The following is a 15,624-nucleotide window of genomic DNA, read 5'->3' as shown; positions in this document are numbered from 1 at the left end:
ACTATAGTATATGAAAGACAAAATAGTCATTTTTTACTGTTTGTCAACTCAGTTATATCTCATATTTATGTTAAGTGGAGCACCTGTTCACATTAGGTGCGGTTTTAATTCTCAGAAACTTATCTTCTAATTTGGGCAGTCAGTACCTTTTGATTTTAGAAAGCTAAGTAGTAATATATTTAATATTTTGATGACATTTCAAGATAGCAGTATGAAATACCAAGTAGCATGTGATTACTTGCAAACAACAGATATAAAATATTAAAAGAGGGGAAAATAATTATAAGCAGAAGTGGTCTGCAAAGATTAGAGAAGGTAAAAACTGAAGTAAATTTTGAAGAATGGATGAAAATTGAATAAAGTAAAAAGGGGAAAGGTTTATACAACTAGTGAAAGGAGTAATGTGCTCAAAAGCATCTTGGAGGTAGGAGAGTTTGACCTGGAAATTTTAAAGTACCTTTGTGTGAGCTGATAACATGAACCAGTAATGTAGGGGTAAGAATGGAAATTAAGGAGTGGCTGCAAATATATCATAAATAAAGACTTCACAATGCTTAATAACTAGCTGGTAAAGAGGAAAACTAGTGGGCTAGGTGTAAACATGGAGAAGTAAGGAAAGTGAAAGGAGAGAGCACATATCAGAGGTATATACAAAGTTCTGTGGACTTATTTTCTCCCCCAGGTGCGTCCATGCTTAAGATAGAAGTTTTAGATTCATTTATGAATATCTGCAGATTACTTTTGAGATCATCCATTGAGAAGTATATTATACATATTTTACTGAATCTGATACACAAGTTAAGGAAACTAGATATAACTTGCTTTTCAACTTTTCCTTCAACAGCTCTCTTCCTGTAATAACCCTTAATCTTTTTCACAGCTGTGATAGGACCTAGACCAAGAAAGGTTTTCCAATGAGTGAATGTAGGAAGCCGATAAGCAGCATTCTTTTGGGTTTGGTGGCATAAGTTACATTACACTAAAACATATATCTCTTTGCAGTCTCCTTTTTCTTCTGTCAGCCATTGACATTTTGAAAGATTTACTGATTAGCTTACAAATTACAGAACTTCTAAGGCTCGTGGATGTGCCAGCCTTATTACAGATGTGCAACTGCTGTTAGTGCTTTTTCCTTCTACTTTAGGGAGCCATTACAAGTCATAACCAGAGAAGAAAAGGCTTTACATGATTGTTGCTAATGTTAAAAAAGAAAGCCCTTAACAAATTATCTAATCTAGGTGATTACATATATTTTTCAAAAGCAGTAAAGAGGAATGGGGAAAAGCTGTATCAAGTACCATAGTAGTTTCTTTAACTCTCTTGTGAGTTGTTTTGGTCCTATTAAGTAGATATTATTTCCCATTATACAAATGAATGGGGTCTTAGAGAACTAACTACACAGCCAGATCTGATTCTGATTTAGGTACAGCTCATCCAACGTTCATGTTTTTTATTCTATATCATGTTGCCTCATGGGGAAAAAGTGCTGTGTATGGAAAAACACATACCACATTGTCTTTCATCTGAGCTTATAGTGCCCTTTGTGTTTTTATTATGCCCTTTGTCTCAATACAATCCCATAGCTAAGTTCAAAGTATTTGTAGCCTACAAAGATTTTCCTTAGTTTGAATTATATTTTCAGAGAAGAATTTGGTCTGATTTCCCCTGAAGATTCATTGTAAAATTGTGAGGTGGGAAATCCTCATTTTACAATGGGACAGTATGAATTGAAGGCTTTTCTTCAGTATCACCCCCCCCCCAAAAAAAAAGTCAAGAGATTTGACTTTATAATTCAAGTCCCTTTTAGTATATTTCTCATAGTGCTTAATATTAAAAAGCATACTTATGTAGGTTTTTCTGATTCACTATTACATCTTAGTTTCCCTTTTATTTTCTAAGTTTCTAAACAGAATTAATCTTTACCTAATACAAAGTAAATCAGTGAACTGACTGCAGTTTTTACCCTGATATGGTATCAGGCTCATGGTCAGGTGACTGAGAGAATTCTGGGTCAGTTGTTATTGACGTAGGGGGCTTCACAGTTAGTTAGTTATTAGAAGATAGCTCGAGAGGAAAATAAAAAATGGATGTATGCTATCCTGTATCTTGCTAAATACAGAACACTGCTGGCTATCTTTTCTTTACTTCTTCCTCTAAGAGTCATCATTTCAATGCACTAATCTTTTAAACATCCATTCAGTGGGAATTGGGCTAGAACTTTGCTAAGGGGTCACATCTACCAACCTGACAGTTATACATTTACAAAAGAAATAGCATGAATTTATTCAGCATCAAAACCTCTGCATCTCTTACCACCCAACCACATTTCACACTGTATTACCATCAGTGCACTATAGTGGCTATTTAAATTCCATCCAGATTCTTCATTTAATTAACTAGCATTCTTTGAACAAAAATAAAAGTGCTGTTTTTATAGAGAAATAAAAGCTGCATGAAGTGAGTGTGAAGGAGACAAATCATCAAATTTGTTATTTTTCATTGCAGCTATGGAGAATTCTCTGCCCCTCCCCTTTTTCTTCAGTGACAATATATTTTTTTCTAGCTTGATTAAATGGAAAATAGAGAATGATGTAGCTGCCTCAAATGTTTTTGAATAAATTGTAATGGCCACATCCTAAGCTCATGTAGGGTTAGTCACTGGTGATATTGTCATGTATGAGTAATTTTTTTTTTTTTTTTTAAGCAACGTCTATAGTTGGCGAGGTAGTATGAACTTTGTAACTACACTTTCTGGGTTCACATCCTAGCTCAGCCACTTATTAGCTTTGTGATTCTGAACAAGTTACTTCAACTTTCTCTGCTTCATTTTCCTACCTTTCAAGTGAAGATAATAAGAGACAAACCTCACACGGCAGTATGCAGATTAATAACCGAGTTGACCAGTGTGAAACAGTGAGGGTGGTGCCAGCACATCGTTAGCCATTACTTTTGTGTGCACAGCAACAGTCTGAAGTGAACGTTGATCCAGCTGCGGCACTGGTGGCTCTCGATCGCCTGTGCTGAACTGACTGATGTGACTGATATGGCTAAGTAAATGTCATTTTATTTCCCCAGACATTTTTTTCTAAAAGAATCCTTTTATTACAAGACAATTACTTTAAAAAATAAGAAGATAAAGTTCTTTTAATTAGGATGTAGTAGGCAGTTTGTTGGCCACATCTTTCTGTCTTGCACCCTGCTGCTAGATTGAGCTTTTTAAAGGACCATGTTCTCGTATCAATTTCTGCTCAGAAGGCTTCAAGACTACCCCTGATACAAGCCCTCTCTTCCTTTGTTCACATTGTTCATTATGTCTAACATGCCCTACTCTCTTCCTCCACTTATCTAAGTCATACCTAATGTTCTAAGCTGAGCCAGAAAAAGGAAGGGATCTTTTATCCCTGTTGTATTTTCTAGCATATAACATGATTGTCTGGATGCAGTAACTGCAAGGGAAAGGTTGTTAATGATGTTGAACTGACTGTTCTGTTAGCTTGACTTTCAAACTACATTTAGAATCTAACCACTTCACGTTATCTCTACCACTGTCACCCTTGTCTAAGCCACAATTACTTTTAGTCTGCCCCCTTCCTCTTCTCCCTGCTCCATCCTTGCCCACCCACTATTTTCTACTCTCAACACAGAAAAGTAATATATACATACATCTATATGTATATATACACATATATATAACCTAATATATAAGTTAGATCATATCATTTCTTGGCTCAAAACCCTATAATCTCTTCCCATGCCACTTTGAGTAAAACCAGAGCCCTTAAAACAGTCTACAAAGCTCCTTAAGACCTGTCGCTCCACCCCAACCCCATCCTTGCCCTTGCTCCCCTTACCACTCTGCACTCATCCTACTACTCCCTTCTTCCTGTTCCCTCTCTGCTTCTGCCACTGGCTTCCTTACTGTTCTCTTGAAGATGCAGGGCACAGTCCTGTCTCAAGGCCTTTGCACAAGCTCTTCCCTCTGCCCAGAATTCTCCTTCCTGAGAAATATGCATGGCTCTGTCCCTCCTGCAAGTCTCCTCTAATCAAATATATTTCTCAATGTGATCTTTACTGATAATCTCTACTTTACTATCTTCCCAAACTTGAGTGTAAATTCTAAGGGGCAGGAGGGAGGATTTTTTTGTCTAGTTTGTTCAATGCTCTATCTTTAGTACTTAAACCAGAACCTGAAACAAAATAAATACTTAATAAATAGTATTGAATGCATGAATTAAAATTTGATTCTTAAAAATGTGTCCATATTTGCAACCCTCCCTTCACTTCAGTTGTGTTTAGGCTTGAACAAAATCAAGTGTCCTGTGATAACTCCAAGAAAATTAAAATAGCCATTGTTGAACATTAGCCGTGGCAATTGGCTAGAAAGTTCCATTGCAGAGAAAAGAGATTTCTGATTCAAGTAAAGAAAAAGAAATGGTTTACAATATAGTAACTGCCATGTTAAATTATATTGGCGTCCTGGGGAGCTGTGGTTGACCCAGCACCGAGGCACATCTTGAGAGAGCAAGTGGTTGGCTGCCCCATCCCCTTCCTAAGGTGGGGAATGTAGCTAATGTGTAGTTTTGTATGTTTTAGTTTTTTATTTTTGTCATCTAGTAGCAAAGTAAGATAATGAAAAGAGCATTAAGGTTGGAGTCAGGCAGACCTAAGTTTAAATTCTGGAATCGCTGTGTCCTTGGACTGCTCATATAACCTCCCTGAGCCACTGTTTGATTATGTATAAAATGATTTTTAATGATTCCTTTCTCTCGGTGTTATTCTAAAAGTTAAATGAGAGAAGACCCATAAATCACATGAGACATAACATGTGTTTAATAAAGGTCTTGTGAGTATTTCACCCTATAGAAATAGTTCTATAGCTTGCTGCCGAATTCTACCTTTTGGCTTAAATCGAAAATGAGAAGTAGCAATTAGGCTAACCTCTAGGAGTAAGCTTTGGCTCCTGGGGCTTGGACACCGGAGAAGCCCCACAACACCATAAATCTCTCAGCAGTATCTGATGAAGCTGTAAGAGCCTCCTTAGAACATGAGCCTTTCCACTAAGCAGTTGATTTCTGTGGAAACCTACTCTTTTCATCTTTCGAACCAATTATTCTTGTTTTCCATTTTCAGTTCTCTTTTACTTCTCTTATTTGCAAAATGTTATGCTAGGTGTGTGAAGTTGGAGATTCCATACTGAAAATTATCTAATAAATTAACAAAGGACAAGTTAGATCAGGCAGCTACTCTATATAATAAAATAAAAAGAATATTAATTTTTAAAATGAGATGTGAGGAACATTCGTGTATTATTAAGTTTTAGAATTGCAACTTCAAGAGGGAGGAAAATATTTTGTTTAAACCACTAAACTATTTTTACATGTTTTTTTTTTCTTTCAACGACATCAATTTTGAAATCTTTAGGAAGCCAAAGCTGTAGCTGAAGAAACAAGAGCCCTGCGAAGTCGGATTCATCTTGCCGAAGCTGCACAGAGACAGGCGCATGGAATGGAAATGGACTATGAAGAAGTGATCCGTCTGTTAGAGGCTGAGATTACAGAGCTAAAGGCTCAGCTTGCTGATTATTCTGACCAAAATAAAGTAAGCAAAAACAGTCCCCTCTTCTAGTTTCCATGGTTTCCTTGCCGTTGTCATGTATCCTGTTTTCATTTTCTTTTCATCTTCACTTCTAAACTAGGTCAGTGTTTGTCTTCTATTATTCAATGATAGGATGATGTGTCATGATGGAGGTAATGTGAGGGTTGTGAGCCTCTCTTTATTCAGATGTCTTCAGGATGGAAAAGCATGCACTCCAAATGTATTTGGGCCATTGGTCAGCACTGTACTGCTCAGGCAATAAATTATGGAGACGTTTAACATTTAATAGATTGCATTGTTTTTTTCTTTTTTTTTTCCTTTTGTTTCTCAACTTGCTAATTTGGAAGGAGAGTCTAAGGATGGAATTTACTCTTTGATTAAAACACTCAAGGAAGTGTGAAAGTTAAATAATTTTTGCCCAAAGCACAAGATAATTAATAGAAAGAAACCGAGTTTGATTTTAGTAAGCTCTAATTTCAATAGCAAAATGTCGAATGCTTTTTAGAAGGCAAGAACTTTTTCATGGGATTTTTTTTATGTAATACACATTGTATTTGTTGAATGATATTCAAAAATTAATAGATGTATACATTTTTACTCACTGCAGTAAGGAAGAAAATTAAATAAATTGAAATAGATATTTTATAACTCATAGAGATCATTCATTTTTTTTTTATAACCGTAGTTACTTCTAGAAGGAAAAAATCAGCCTTTAAAAATACTTTAAAAAATTATGTTCAAGGAGTTAACATGAATTTATCAATTTTTTTTTTTTAAAACATAGGTTATTTGCAGTTCTCTCTTCCAGCTCCTACTGAGAAATATTTTTGTCTTAAGTCGTCTGGTAATTAAATTAATTCAGATATTCATTCTCTCTCTCTCTCTCTCTCTCTCTGTCTGTGTGTGTGTGTGTGCATGTGCATGTATTTATTTATTTATTTATTTATTTATTTATTTATTTGCTTACTTATTTATATTTTAGCACAACAGGTTCTCATGCCATTTCTCTTAGGATCGTAAGCTAAGCCATTAACCTTTCTCTAAAAACAATGTTTTTTAAAAAATGAAATATGATAGACACAGGCATTTTAACATTTTCCAAACTTAGTACCAGTGGAGAAGGAGGAGGAAACTTGTTTTTTTAATTGAGAATGCTCGAAGAGGCATTGGTTAAGACATTACAGGATTGATATTCAAATATTTATTTTTAAGACACAGATTCTTTTTGTAACAATCTTTTTATTTTTCATTATAATTTCCCCTTGTATGAACTGTTTATTTACTCATTTACTTTGTTTCCTTTTTCTTTTATTCATCTCAAGCTTAAGAAATAAAACATCACCAATACTTTTGAAGATCCATCATGTCCCTCTACCATTATAACCTTCTCTCTTGCCCTCAGAGTAACCGCTTTCTTGGGTTTTGTGTTAATGATTTTTTGATCATTTTACGACCTAGTATATATCCCTTAACAATATATTATTTTGTTTTACCTGTATACTATATATATTATTCTGACTTCTTTCTTCACTCAACATTTTGTTTTTGTGATTCAGCTAAAGTTTATAGCTATTTTATGTCTTCATTGCCATTTTTGTATGCCACCGAATAGATGTAATACAATATATTTATTCATTCTGTATTTGATGGACAATTCAGTTGTTTTTGTTTCCTTGTATTATAAACAATGTTGCTCTGCATGTGTAACAATTTCTCTTTGGTTCATATCTTGAAGTGGAATTACTAGATTGAATGATGACTGTATGATCAACTTTACTGAGTAATGAATGCCCAGTGTGTTTGAAAGCTTCTGAACCAATTTTTACTGCCACCAGTAGTGAATGAGAATTACTGTTTACTCCACATCCTTGCTGACACTTTGTTTTCCTTTCCTTTTAATTTTTATCAGTATGTCAGGGGTGATAAGTGTATCTCATTGTGGTTTAATTTGAATTTCCTTGGTTACTAATGCTGGAATCATGACACTGGCTCAGGAAGCTGATGATGTACATCTCTTCTCAACTCTGTATTTATTGACATCAGGTTGGCAGCTGGAAAAAAAATCCTGTACACTGTAAATCAGGACTTTGCCCTTGGTCTCAGAGAGCCACCGGAGCATATATTTCTATATTTATTAGGCATTTGTTTTTCTATGTGAAATGACTCTTCATATCCTTTAGCTATTTTTCCATTGGATTATCTTTTTAATATTGATATGTAGTGATTATATGTTCTGGTTACTAAACCTATAATACGTTATATGTCATAAAAATCTTCTGAATTTATGGCTTGCTTTTTCACCCTATGGGGAAATGAGCAGGTGCTTTTCATTTCCATGTAATCAAACTTATCAATTTATCCCTCCTGAATCTTTTTAAAAGTTCTTACATTCCCAAAGATATAAAGATATTTCTTCATATTTGCCTCTAAAAGTTTTAAAGTTTTGGTCCTTCTGCCACTGATTTTGTGGCATTGTGTGAGATAAGGATTAATTTTATTCTTTCTTCTAAATGAAAAACCAACCACACCAGAACCGTTTATTCAAGACTCTTCTTTCCTAATCGATCTACAAAATCAGCTCTATCATATATCAACATTTCATGTGTGTGGATCTTTTTAGGGGGCTCTCTATTCTATTTTACTGTTTTTTTAATATTCCTGTGCATATAACATTATATTGATTACTATATATTTTACAGTAAGTCTTGATATCTAATCACCTTTCAAGTTCTTTCTCTTTAAAAGTGTGTTGTCTACATGACCCTTCATCTTTTATATGTTTTTAGACTCAGTTTATAAATTCTACCAAAAGAAAAAAATATTGGCCTTCTCACTGAAAATGCATTAAATATATAGTTTAATTTGGGGAGAATTTACATATTTATGATTGAGTCTTGATTTATAAACACCACTGAGGCAAAGAAGCATTAATTTCTTTGTGGCCAGAGAATCTAGTTTGTAGGATAACAACAAAATTTGTTGGTGGTTGTTTCATGGCTTACTACAAGGCCAATATTTACAAATGTTCAAAGTAAGCTTGAAAAGAATTCTGTGGTTTGATATAGTTGTTTTATTAGAGACCACTTAAACCTGAGTCATTAATTTTGGGGTTCACTTGTTTCTTCTAGTCATTAATTTGTCAGGGAAGTGTGTTAAAATCTCTCTTTTGATTAATATTCTTTATGTATTTTGAAGTAATGCTTTTAGATGGATATAAACTTGGAATTATGTTAATATCTTTTTATAAAAATGTGATTCTTCAATCTAGAAATCTTCTTTTCCCATTAATGCTTGGTTTTGATTGACATTAAAACAGTTACAATGGCTTTCTTTTGATTACTATTCACATATGTATTTTTTCCATCCTTTTACTTTCAATTTTTCAGTGTCCTTATATTTTAATTATGTCTATGGTAAACCATATCTATTGGATTACCCTCCTGTCTTACTAACATTTTTTTCATTCTTTTACATTCTTTTATTTCAGTTACATTCTATTTGCTACTGCACTTGGCTTCATTTCCACCCTCTTAATATGTGCATTTTATTTGTCTTATGTTTTCTAGTTGTTTTTCATTTCTAGCCTTTTTTTTTTTTTTTTTGGAATAGTTCAGATTTCTCCTGTGTTACCCCTTCCCATTCCATTTATTTCTCTCTGCTGGTTTAGAAGTTGCATACTCTTTTTTCTAATTTTTAATGATTACCTTAGAAATATTAACATTCTATTTTAACTTAAATTATAAAACTAATCACTAGCTTTCTCCTTCTTCTAAAGGCATTTTAGAACATAAATCTAGTCATCCTTCCTACTTAAGTTCTATTTTTGTTGGCATTTTAGTTTTTTCTTGACTTTTAATACCATAAATTACTATTATTGTTTACTTTGTGCAGTCAGCCTTTGTTTAGATAGACCACCATTTTCACCATTTTTTATACTCAACATTCTTTCTTGCATCTCAGACCTTCTTGTTAGAATTATTTCCTTTCTTCCTGAAGTAACAGCTTTTAGAATTGGAGGTTCTATTGGTAATAAACGCTCTCCATTTTTCTTTGTCTGAAAACATCTTTATTGAACTCTTGGTCTTGAAATATATTTTTGCTGCATTTAAAATTGTTCAGTTGTCATTTATTTAATTTCTTTCACTGTTTTTACTTCATCATTGCAATAGCTATCAATATGTCATTTGTTTGCCATCTGTTTCTTTCTAGACGATTTTAAGATATTTTTATCTTCACTGTTCAGCAGTTTGACTACGATAGGTAATGCATTGACTTAATTATTTAGATTCATTGAGGTTTCTGATCTGAGGGAAAATGTCTTTGCCATTTTTAAAACACCCTAAGCTGTTATCCAGTTATTCTTTCATTCTTTCTGGTCTCTCTGGTGTAATTCAGATTGAATGTATGCTAGGTCTTCTAATTACTTCCTTCTTATTTCTTTTCCTCCTTTAATATTTTCCATGTTTATCTTTCTGTTCCATTATGAGAAGTTTCTTCATCTCTGTTTTCCAGTTTGCCTGTTCTCTTTTCAACTGTATTTAATTGGATAATAAACTCGTAGAGCTCTAATTTAATTATTACATTTTTATTTTTAAATTTAATTTTTATGTCATCAGATCTATTTTGATAGTTTCTTATCCCTTTATTATATTTTCAATTTCTTCTTAATTTTTAAAACATATTAAATATTACTTTATATCTTTTATCTGATCACTCCATTATTTCTTGTATTTTAATAGGTCAAGCCCTATAATTTGTTTCCTTCAGCTAATTTTTATTTATGGTAGTTTATTACTTGGGAGCATATTCTTTTGATACAATATATGTGAGAATTTTTTGAGATTCGAGTTTAGAAAATAGTCCTCCAGGGAAGTTATATGTTTTCTTTTACCAGCCTGGGACTAATTTAAACTAAATTTTCAACTTATGAATTATAGACCGCACAAGTAATATAAAGTCTGACCTTAAACCTGCGTGAGTGGAAGCTTGTGGTTAGCAGTTATTTATGGGATACTTTTTTTAACCCGTTAACCAGAACCAAAGTCAAAACCCTGTTCACCTTGTGAGTTAGTTTGTCCCTAGTTCACCCGTTGAAGTTCCCCTGTTTGCCACGTGTGCCTGATGAAACCCCAAACTGTATGCCACCCTCAGAGCAAATTATGCTACAGTGTACTCTTACTCCAGTGGTTCACTCAGCATTGCTGTTACTTGTCTTAATAGAATTCCTTTCCTGCCCACAGAATCCCTTTACTTCCCTACCGGCTCAACTTTACATCGGATTGCATTATATTAAAGATATATACCACCGAACTCAAGGAGTTCATTGTTTGGGCTGTTCTGTTCAAGAATGAGACATGGTTGTTCTTGGGTAGTTTTATTTACTCACAACAAGTAAAAGAGACAGGGGATTCATATCCAAAGCTCTGTTTCTGCGAAGAGGGGCTTACCCATTGCTCCTATACACTATTCAGTTAGTTACATGTTGATTTCTTTTTTTCCACTTGGCTAGACTTACTTGGTTGGGTTTCAGTTTTGGTCAGGCTCATCTTGTCAAGTTCATCTGGTTAGATCCATGTTTTCAAAGTACAGTCCTACATTTTAACATTTAGCAAGAATAGCATTTAGTAAGAACCACCCAGACCTTGAGACTTTTGTCTTATCTAACATATTTGTATATCTTCAACATTTTTGGTTGTCCCACACTGGTAGGGGTTTCTGTCAGCATCTGGCAAATCGTATTGTCAAAAAAAACCAAAAAACAAAAACAAAACAAAACAAAAAAACCTGTAAATGAATTTAAATGTAATTTATTGCAGAAATCAATAAAGTTAAATGGAGCTTATCTCATAAAATTTATAGTATCTCTATGCAGTTTAACTTTTAAATAGGCCATTAGTTAAGGGCTACCTAAAATCAGGAGATATATATAATAAAGGGAAAATAAATGATATGCTGATGTTAGATACTAGTTAATAAAAACTGAGAATAGGAGCCACTAATGTATAATTGGGGAAATGTGTGAGACAACCTTTTCGATATCTCTGTCCAGGAAAGTATTCAGGAGTTGAGAAAGAGAATCACAGTGCTTGACTGCCAATTGCGAAAATCAGAAATGGCTCGAAAAACTTTTGAGGCATCCACCGTAAAGCTTCTTCATTTTGTAGAGGTAAATTTTCCTGTTACATTCCTTTATGTCCATTTTTTAAGAAATGTATAGGCAATTGACATATAGATAAAGGTCATAGTGTTTGGTGGCTAGTGAAACATTCTCCTGGCTCAAAACAGCCGTACTAACTTAAAGTCATTTAAAATTGCCTAGATATTGAAGACCAGCTAACACATAGATTGTTAAGAGAAATGATTGAGACAGGGTAACAATCCCAAATACATATGATGTTTTAATGAACACCTTCCTAAAACTCTTGATAGTCTGTGAACATTACTTGATAAATATTTGCTATATAAAGAAATGTTTCTGTAGTTATATTTCTGAGTAGAATTGCATGTTAATGCAATTGATTTTTCCCTTCACATAACAGAAACACTTTTTAATCAATTGAAGGTGGGTAGGAAGGGGGGAGGTTACAAATGTTAATAAATGAGGAAATACTTTTTTTAAAAAAAACTACCAAACTTATATATTTCCTTCACCATCTTTTTTGTCACTAGGCTATTCAAGAAGTATTTTCTGATAATTCTGCTTTATCAACTTTAAGGTAAGAATATGTGTGTACTTTCTGAAGAGGACGGCCACTGATTACATTTTTCATCTGGCAATTGTGACTAAAATGTTAAAATCTCTTAGTCTTAAGATGCTACATAACTCCTGTTCAATACTTTTTTTTAATGTGTTGTGGAAATAAATACAAGGACATATTTTGACCTCATCTCTGTGAAGGAAATTCCTGTATGTGTTTAGCAAATCATTGCAACCTAATATTCTAAATTGAAGTGGGAATCACCTATCTTTGTCAGGAATTCTGTGAAGATGAAATGAACTTGAAGTTCTTTAAGCATCCTGTGTATGAGTAAAAGTTACTATACTAGTCACAGGTTCACTGCTAAAGGTCAATCCTAACCGGCAGATTAGTTGTTATGGCAAACAGGGTTTATAAAGTATAATCATGCAATCAGTTTCTTTCATTTTCAGCATTCAGTAGGTATAAATACAAGTAATACATTTGGAGAATACACCTTGATTTTGTTACTATTCACAGTTTGTTTTTGATTTAAAGTTTCTTACTAGGAGCAACAAACGTACTAATCAGATTTATTTATTTCAAACTGTAAGTTTGTGGTCATTCTGATACATGATTAAAGACATGTACAAAAGAAAGATTCCTGCTTGTACATTTTCAAAGCAGTTTTTTTCTCATAAGCTGACATTGGCAATATACTTCTACTTCTGGCAATGTATGCTTACCGAAACAGGAAAATTCTATTCTTTACTATGAAAACAGCAGTTTAATAAATTAAGATGACACATTGTATTATTATATTCTAGATTTCTATAACATTTTTTAATTTAGAAGAATGTCTATAGTAGTACACTTTTAAACTAATTTTAATGTGATATTTTATTTCTTCTAATGAAGGAATTTGACATTTTTTATTGTTATCCATGTTGCTTATGATATAAGATAATTATGTGAGTTCCATGATGATTATTTTCAGTAAGGCTGTTAAAATACTCAGCAATCGGATTCCCCTTATATGAGTCCTCTGCCCTCAACCACAAAGTTTTATTGTGACCTTGACGAATAATTCAAAAGTTTTGGTATTAAAAATAAAGGTTAAAATGACTATCTAAAAACCAAAGCCTGGCCTTGCCTTAAACTGGTTCATGGAAAAAGGATAACGTTAAAAAGTAACATTAAACAAGTTTTTACCATGTCTTGGAAAGTTAAACACTAGTAAAATTGGTTCAGTCTTTTTTAATATACTATATCTTCTATAGTAGATATTGGCCTTGGTCATTAAACACAGAACAAAGGCTCTATATTTGAATTTGAGAATTGATGCTTTAATTTCTCCTTGTGAATTAATACCATCATGCTTAAGAAGATGGATTGTAAGTAATTATGGTTTCGTCATCAGTTTAAAATTGTCTCTTTTCAAGTAAAAGTTTTAGCATAATGATTCTTTTGCAGTAAAATCTTGCATTTTTAATTATATCAGAATGCATTCACTTCAGGTGCTATTTGCATTTTTTAAAATGATATAAACACTACGCTGTTTTTAGATTTAGGGACAAGTGGAAGTGCTTAAGAGATAATTTCGGGAGCAGGTATACATATTGAATTTACGTTTACTATTACTACATCATGTTAACATAACAGAAGCACTCACAAAATAAGTCCAACAAATGATTTAGAAAATGGGCCATCCTTCTTTTCCTTCCTTCTTATATATGAGGTCAACCTAATTTTTAAAATATGCCTATTTGTTATACAATAAAGAATTGAAAACAAATATTGTTTTCTGTGAATTACTTCATTTATGGCTATAAGGATATAATGATCCCAGATACAGAAATATTTTTGCACAAATTTATAGCTACTAAGAATTTAGATTTAACTAAGGTAAATGTTATTTATCATGTAAAAAGTTCAGCGTTATTTTTATCACCCTCTTAGTGAAAGAAGAGCTGTGCTGGCCTCTCAGACATCCCTCACGCCATGGGGGAGGGGTGGCCATAGCACCCCAGCCTCCCTGGCGCTCGCGTCTAAGGAGCTCATTGAGTCTGTCCATGCCATCCTTGATGTGGACTGTAAGTTTTCTGAATTTTTTAAATTTTTTAAAAAGTAGTTTATTTAACAAAACAAAATTTCAAGTTTGACAGTTTAATTTTGTTAGATGTGTTGGTTTGACTACAGTAAAATTGATAGTAGCTAAGTGATAAAAATCTTAATGCACTTATTCACAGTGACTTTCAGCAGAAGATAGCTGATTAAGACGTGTCTTTTACCTGTACTTCATCCAAAGTTTCTTTGAAGTGTAAGAATAAATATTAAAACATCTACAATAGCACTAGAAACCTGGAAGGGTAGAATCAACATTGAGGAATTTTTTAATACCATAGGATAGATGGAATAAGATTGAAGGTACAGCCCAACTGAACTAAAGACCCCAAAACACGATAAATATGAAAAATAAGACTGCCGGAACAGTGAGTTAAGTAGAACCATGGAAAAATCCCCAGTATCACAGGCAGGGAAAACCAAGAACAGATCCAGGGGCAGTCAACAGGGTAATTAAAGGGCTATAGAATAGCCGAACCAGTTCCCTACTCTTCAGAGCCGCCTTATCAGGCATTGACTCCTAAACTAGGGCCAAGAGAATACTGCCCTTAAGGAAATGCATGATCTGTCACTCACATCTCCAGAGTCACCATTGGGCTAGAAAAGAGAAGCAGGCTAACGCTCCAAGTAACTTCCGACATTCCCGTAGGCAGGGAGACGCTTGGGGAAAGCTTAAACGCCAGGGCATTTCCATCTTTCCCTCCTGCTAGTCTGTCTCCTGGTACTTCTCCCTCTTCATGGATTTGGACTCTCTTCTTATTTGTTTTCCTGTCTCTTCCCTTGATGTCATTCTGTCTGCTGATTGTCTTTGTGCTAGCTTCTAACATTCCATTCTCTCTCTAAGTTTTCCGCTTTTAATCTTACTGTGCTAGGGACCAGATATCAAATATATGTAAAAATGTGTAAAGATATAGATAAAATGATATGTTAATTAAGTACTGAAATAATAAATATTAGTAAAGTCTTGGGTACCAAATGGCTTGAATTGGTGTAGAGTAGTATTCAAAGATCCTTTGGGATAGCTTTTGACTTCAGTACTATGTTATAGAGGATTAGAAACCATGCTTCTAATAGTATCCGCTTAATTTATGCAGTGCTTTTTTCCTTAATTTTGTATAACCTATCACTTTTTAAAAACTCAAATTACATTTCAAAACCCTATAAGAACTTTTTATGTAAAGGAATTCTGTATATTTTAGTGAGGATGAAAATAACCACTCCTAATGTA

General features: G+C 33.6%; 1 protein-coding gene across 10 annotated transcripts in view; it reads left to right on the top strand.

Annotated features, from left to right (window-relative positions):
• The window catches only part of STXBP4 (syntaxin binding protein 4), a 149,539-nt gene that overhangs the window by 58,625 nt on the left and 75,290 nt on the right, over positions 1-15,624 (top strand). For all 10 annotated transcript variants that reach the window (XM_036223394.1, XM_036223393.1, XM_036223388.1 and 7 more), the window contains 4 exons: positions 5,422-5,598; positions 11,645-11,761; positions 12,265-12,311; positions 14,232-14,365. In XM_036223394.1, the coding sequence (XP_036079287.1) occupies positions 5,422-5,598; positions 11,645-11,761; positions 12,265-12,311; positions 14,232-14,365 (475 nt within the window). The remainder of the gene's footprint in view (positions 1-5,421; positions 5,599-11,644; positions 11,762-12,264; positions 12,312-14,231; positions 14,366-15,624) is intronic.

This window comes from Rousettus aegyptiacus, unplaced genomic scaffold, assembly GCF_014176215.1.
Source record: "Rousettus aegyptiacus isolate mRouAeg1 unplaced genomic scaffold, mRouAeg1.p scaffold_m13_p_6, whole genome shotgun sequence".
NCBI lineage: Eukaryota > Metazoa > Chordata > Mammalia > Chiroptera > Pteropodidae > Rousettus > Rousettus aegyptiacus.
The sequence above is the reverse complement of the archived record's forward strand: the minus strand, read 5'-3'. Positions and strand labels throughout refer to the sequence as shown.